General features: G+C 30.3%; 1 protein-coding gene across 1 annotated transcript; it reads left to right on the forward strand.

Annotated features, from left to right (window-relative positions):
• Positions 1-311: 311 nt before the first annotated feature.
• LOC143084099 (uncharacterized) lies at positions 312-5,016 on the forward strand. The gene is made up of 5 exons (XM_076260506.1): positions 312-398; positions 1,421-1,523; positions 2,249-2,379; positions 3,128-3,230; positions 5,007-5,016. Exons 1-5 carry the CDS (start codon positions 335-337, stop codon positions 5,014-5,016), a joined length of 411 nt encoding a protein of 136 aa, XP_076116621.1. The 5' UTR covers positions 312-334.
• Positions 5,017-7,009: the final 1,993 nt, after the last annotated feature.

Below are 7,009 nucleotides of genomic sequence, written 5' to 3' on the forward strand. Positions count from 1 at the left end.
AAAAAACTCACGTTCTTCTGGTTCTGAATTGGATTACATTTGCTTAAAAATTATAATATTATGATAGTCAAAACAAGAAGCGATAGATATTGTTGCTCAAATGGTTGTACTTCTCATCAAATTCTGTGTCAATGTTTTTTTCAACACGATTTTCCTTTTTATATAAATTTAAAGTACAGTTGTTGATATACCAGTAATCAATTTTACTGAAATTATTTCCACTACTTGTTTTGTTTAGTCTAGTTTTTAACAATTATCATTCTAATCTTGAAATAATTTGTATATTACTATTTTCAAATATGCGTTTTATTTTATAGACATATAAAACATAAAAATGGACTGCTTGTCTTCCGTATCTGTGATTGCATGTCTTGTATCTATTAGTATTGTTATGCAAGGTAAGACATTTTTATAGGCACATTTAAACTTTACGGAAACCATTGTGCACTACAGCTTCTCTTTTCCTATCTTCTAACGTTGGTTCACATTATTGAACATCCATTTCATAAACAACGGTAAAATCTCACTAAAAATGCCAGACCAGGAAAATTCAAAACTGAAAAAAACCCTCTAAAATGGCCAAATCAAAATAACTGAATGTTTTTGCTGAAGTTCAATTTGTCTTCTAACATATTAATGTTTTAACCTCTTTTGTTTTAAAAATCTTTTCCAGTAGCTTCTCGAGACATATTGTTTTCTTTTCGAACTTGAGCATTTAGTGTTGTCAAAGGACCAGTAGATTTAGAATAAAAAGTATTGGTGTTTTGTTTTAAGTTTGCGTAAAATTACATTCTTATTTTGGTATAAACATTGTCTTACAATATTTTATTTTAATGCAACATTTTAAAACAAATAATGTGTGTATATTTTTTATTATTTTAATTCTAATCTACCTATACTAATCCTGTATTCAACATTTTTTGGTGAGAATATCTGATAGCTTTGACAGTTTATATATTCAAAATTCAAACCAAATTCAGATGCGGATTTATTGGTAGGGGAATTGTCTAAAGTACAAAATAATTTATAAATAAAATTAAATAAATGACTAAATAGTAAGGCGACTAAATCAGAGCTGCTTTTAACTGTTAACAACACATATATTGTTTTTAATTAGAAATATTTGAAGACAAATCTGGACGACGACAAATTTTCAAAATTTTAGGACAATACAACCAAGTTGGTTAGAAAATGTCATAAAAACTATGATCATTTCACGTGACCAATTTACTACACAGTGAACGATAAGTAATCATTTTACTTCATTATGACAGATATATTATTTTAAAGTTGAATATTTATTTCTCTTATATAACAAAAGGAAAGGGACATGATAAATTGGCGTCAATATTGTGCGACTAACAATTAATTTATGCGCAACATACATTATATTTTATCGTGTTCTTATAACTCATTTTAGAAGCTGAAGCCCAAGATTGTTCTACTCCAAAAACGACCTCATGCTCTACAACCTACGCCAACGTGGTAGAAGGAGCCAGAGGAGACAAGAAAACAATATGCAGGTCAGACTATTTTGTTTTGTGTTTTATTCATTTTTATATTAATACATATTGCGGTGAAATAATTTGATGGTCCCTTTGATGTATCATTATTATGTATTGTCTTACACCAAAAAATGAATCCTATATATATAGCATCCGTCGACTTTGGAATAATGATAAGGGTTTAACAGATTGTCTGAAAACGGTATTTTTATTTTCGAATCAAGAAATTATAAGATTATGTGCCAAAACCTGTGATTTTATTCTGAAAAGACTCCGAGAAATTTTATATTGTAAATGATAATTGAATACTTTTGTTGTATAATTTTGTAATTCAGGTTTAATATCTATTATTTACATACATAATGTTTTAGTTGATTATCGTCCCTCATAATTCTGTACAGATTGGCTTATGTATACAAAATTTATCTTTCATAAATGTATTATTTAATTGTATACGTAAGGTGAGACATAAATAAAATAAAATAAATAAAATATTGAATTGAATTGAATTGATCACATATGTACCGTGATTTATAACATGCTATCAAATTTGATAAATAATAGATGTATATCATGCTGTCAACTGAATACAAATGCCAATAACTGCAGTTTGAGGTTAACGTGAAAAAATAACACAGTTTGACGTCGCGAAAATAACATTTTACGTTAGCAACGTCATTACCTCCCCTGTAACTGTAAGATTTGCCCTTCAGTGATATTGTTTCATTTCATATGAAATACAGTGCAGCAAATACCTATCTGGATTGTTTGAACAAAGTTGCTACTGACTGCAAATTGGATCCTGGAACTTCCATCATAAGCCAAACTATTGCTGATGCCAAACAGGCACTTTCTCAGTTTGGATGTGGTAGTGGTATGTATGCCAACACTTTAATATCTTTTATATTACTGGCTTTCTATGAACATGCTGTCTACAATCAATTTCATACATCATTATGTTACGGAAATATGGTGAAGTAGGTTTCCAATGAGACAACTATTCACTAGAATGGCAAGATATGTTAGAGAAATCGAGGTGTTTGCCTATTGCAAATCGTCGAAACCTTTGACTTTTCTTTCATTTCACAAGGCTCCATATAATTTCAAAATTCAAATCATTTTGATATAGGTAATGCAAATGTTCATGATATCATGTTATACGACTACTGTCGTTTTGGTACCATGCGTGCTCACGCTCTATTCGTACGATACCAGTACCCAAAATAGTACACTTCCATTATTTAGTGCGCATGTATTGGGATGTGCTAAATTTTAAATTTAATTATCGGTTGATAATTTGTTTCTTAGATAAAAAAAATGGAACATTGAAGGATAGCATGTGTTCCAATTGAACACCAAGATTCATAACTAATAATTTATAACAAAAACATTTTTATCTGTACTTCATTATGACAAATAAATTACTTTAACGTTGAATAATTATTCCCTTTGTTGTTTTCCTAAATGAAGGCGTTTTCTAAATGAAGACCTCTAAATGGTCGGCAAGTTATCTATATTAACAATAGGGACATGATAAATTTGCGTCGATATTGTGTGACCATCAATTCGTTTATACTCAACATACATTATACTTTATCATGTTCTAATATCTCACTATTTAGGAACTGATGCCCACGATTGTGCTTCTCAAAAAATTAAAGCATGCTCCAAAACCTACAACAACGTGGTAGCAGGGGACGCAGGAGACATGAAAAAAATATGCAGGTCAGACTATTTTAATTTAATATATTTTGTTTTGTGTTTTAATCATTTTTTGTCAAGCCTTCGACTTTTGTAAAAACAAAGCGAGACATAGCAATCCTACATTCCGTCGTCGTCGTCGGGGTTGTCGGCGTATACAAATATTCTGTCTGTGGTTAAAGTTTTTCAAACTTTAATAACTTTCTAAAGCTAATCTGGATTTGTTATAAACTTTGACAGAAGCTTGTTTATGATTATAAGATAGTATACAGAAGTAAATTTTTGTGAACATAAAATTTTACTTGTAAATGGATTTGGTTTTTCTGCCAGGAAACAATACATTCACTCTGGGATTAAAGTTTTTTAAATTTCAATAACTTTCTTAAACTATCCAGGATTTGTACCAAACTTGGACAGAAGCTTGTTTATGATTATAAGATAGTATCCAGAAGTAAATTTGTTAAAAAAAGATAATTAGTTTTTTTTCCGTATTTTAATTATAAATGGACTTAAAAAATTGTTAAATAAAAAACAATACATTCACTCTGTAATTAATTTTTTTTAAATTTTATAACTTTCCTAAATTCTCCTGGATTTGTAACAAACTTGGATAGCAGCTTGTTTATGATGAAAAGATAATATCTAGAAGGCATTTTTGTTAATTTTTTTTTATCAATTTATCCGTATTTTACTTATAGATGGAACTTAGTTTTTCCTCAGCTTAACATTACATACAGTATGCAGTTAAAGCTTGTTAAAACATATATAAGATTCATAAACTATCTGCTTTTTTTACCAAACTTAGACAGAAGCTTATTGCAATCAAAAGATAGAGCAAGACTATTTTGATTGATTTTTTTCCTTATTTTTGTTCAGCCTGCGATTTACATCACAAGTAGGCGAGACACAGGTTCCGCGGAACCCATACAAATCTTTTTTATATCATTTCATACTGCAGTGAAATAATTTGATGATTCCTTTTATGTATCATTATTACGTATTGCCTTGTGCCAATAAATGAGTCCTATATATAGCCTCCAGCCACTTGAGAATAAGGGATAATATATGTACTATGATTTAAAAAAGAGGGACGAAAGATACCAGAGGGACAGTCAAACTCATAAATCGAAAATAAAGTGAGTACATCATGGCTAAAAATGAAAAAGACAAACATACAGACAATAGTACACATGACGCAACATAGAAAACTAAAGAATAAGCAACATGAACCCAACCAAAAACTAAGGGTGATCTCAGGTGCTCCGGAAGGGTAAGCAGATCCTCCTCCACATGTGGCACCCGTTGTGTTGCTCATGTTATAACAAATCTGGTGAATAGTATAATTCGGTAGGTCACATTTCATGAAAGGGAAGGGGATTGTAGTTACGATGTAAGGAACATATCAGATATCAAATGTGAAACGGTTATTCCATAGCGTCAATCAATTAGTGATGGCGTCCGTAAAACTTACGAAGGGATGATTTCAACTTCACCATTTGGAACTCTTGGTTAAATAGCTTCCATGCGAGCAACAACCCTCTATCAAGAAAATCATGATAAGAAATACAAGCACGGGAAAATCGAGATATATACTTCGTATGCAGGTGCTGCTGGAATTTTGCTACTTAGAAATGGAAAGTTCACAATTGGAAAGCTAAAATCTTCTCTTTTGTTTTGTTTTTAACCGATCCTCATTGTAAATTTCTAGACATAGATTATGCAACTTAATTTGAAAAACAAGTTGATGTGTATCATGCTGCAAAATGAATTCAAATGTTAATAACTGCATTTCTCTTTCAGTTTAATTTGAAAAAAATAATAACTTTAATGCACTATCCAGATTACTTATAAATTGTTAAAACGTATATACGTGTATATTAGCCATGGCGTTGTCAGTTTGTTTTAGATTTATGAGTTTGACTGTCCCTTTGGTATCTTTCGTCCCTCTTTGATAATACATATAGTGCTTTGGGCATATTCAACAGTTTATTTTTGACGGTGATAATTTTTTCCCTTTCAGATATATAGGCTATTTCTATCTGCTTAAATCAAATATGTAACACAAATATACTTTCGGGTGATACTTTTTGAGTAAAATTACTTCGAAAATGTAGATATTTGCTAAAAATTCGGATTTGTTGACGTCTTTCCTTCAGGAATGCAAGTTTATTGTTTTAAAAGATAAACACAAGCTGTTTTTGTAAAATTGTTTACAAGTTCTCTTTCATAAAATTATCCTTTAAATGAGAGATATTTTGTTTAGAAATATCTAGAATTTATCAAACATTCTTGAATGTACAAGAAATCGTCATATTTTGCTGTATATTTATCAAATTAAAAAAAAATTGCATAATTAATTTTTTTCATGAAATTTGGTACAGATAACCTTCATTCGTAATCAAACCGAATGTCATTTAAAAAAGGAGGGGTCCATGAACTCGGTTAAAAGTTAAATCAGTTTGAATGATAAAAATCAGTCGAAAAATGCAAGATATGCCCTTCAGTGATATTGTTTCATTTCATATGAAATTCAGTGCAGCAAATACCTATCTGAATTGTTTGAATAAAGTTGCTACTGACTGCAAATTGGATCCGGGAACTTCCATCATAAGCCAAACTATTGCTGATGCTAAACAGGCACTTTCTCAGTATGGATGTGGTAGTGGTGAGTATGCCAACACTTTAATATCTTTTTATTTCACTAGCTTTCAATGAACATGTAGTCTACAATCAATTTCATACATCTTTATGATTAAAGTGATATGGTAAGGTACGGTTGCCAATGAGACAACTATTTACTGGAGTGGCAAGATATGTTAAAACAATCTAGGTGTTTTCCTATTGCAAATCCTCGAAACCTTTGACTTTTCTATCATTTCACAAAGTTCCATATAATTCCAAAAATTTAAATCATTTTGAGATACATGTAGGTATTTCAAATGTTCATGATATCATGTAATATGACTACTGTCGTGTTTGTACCATGCGTGCTCACGCGCTATTCGTGCAATGCCAGTACCCAAAATATTATACTTCTAATATCAAGTGAGTATGTATTGGGATGTGCCAAATTTTAAATCTAATTATCGGTTGATAAATTGTTTCTTAGATCAACATGAAATGGAACATTAAAGGACTGGATGGTTCCATTTGAACACTTTTTTTAAAGAGCATTATTTTCTTCTTCTGCCCTTTTATGATACTACATTGTTTTTGTACTAATTGTCAATAAACAAGCCATCGACTATTTTTGTAAATAACATATCAAATGGTTCAAGATTTATAACTTATTATTGATAACAAAAACATTTTTCTTTACAGAAAATGGTGCCGGAAGTCTTGTTTTCAACTTGGTTGCAATGATATCAGGACTTACATTCATAAGCTGTTTTAGATGAATAAATCTACATATACACTTTTCATAAAACTACATTATAACAAATATTCGAACGAAATCCTATTTGGATACTTGCATATATTATTTATTGTCAACACCAACTTCTGAAATAAATGTTAAGTTTTTGATAATTTTCGTTTTTTCTGGGTTTTTGTTATGATTCATATATTTCAGTTTTCTCCTTATCCATATCTATATACGTTTTGTCAGTCAAGTTTATCGACAGGCTACATGCATTACGATGGGCAACGATTACGCCCCTTAAAGACAAATCCTTTCATTCAGATCTACCAATAATATCTTTTTTATATTTTATTTTTACTTTATACTAGATAAAAGCTTCAAAATTAGCAAATAAAACAATGGGGTCATCGACCTCTTTTTTCGATTTAAAACGCCATCTTTT

Source organism: Mytilus galloprovincialis, chromosome 7 (genome assembly GCF_965363235.1).
Source record: "Mytilus galloprovincialis chromosome 7, xbMytGall1.hap1.1, whole genome shotgun sequence".
NCBI lineage: Eukaryota > Metazoa > Mollusca > Bivalvia > Mytilida > Mytilidae > Mytilus > Mytilus galloprovincialis.

Excerpts from the sequence above, each read along its gene's own strand:
- LOC143084099 (XM_076260506.1), top strand. The coding sequence starts at position 335 with ATGGACTGCTTGTCTTCCGTATCTGTGATTGCATGTCTTGTATCTATT. Across the intron at positions 399-1,420 it reads TATTAGTATTGTTATGCAAG|AAGCTGAAGCCCAAGATTGT; the intron begins GTAAGACATTTT and ends AACTCATTTTAG. Across the intron at positions 2,380-3,127 it reads TCAGTTTGGATGTGGTAGTG|GAACTGATGCCCACGATTGT; the intron begins GTATGTATGCCA and ends CTCACTATTTAG.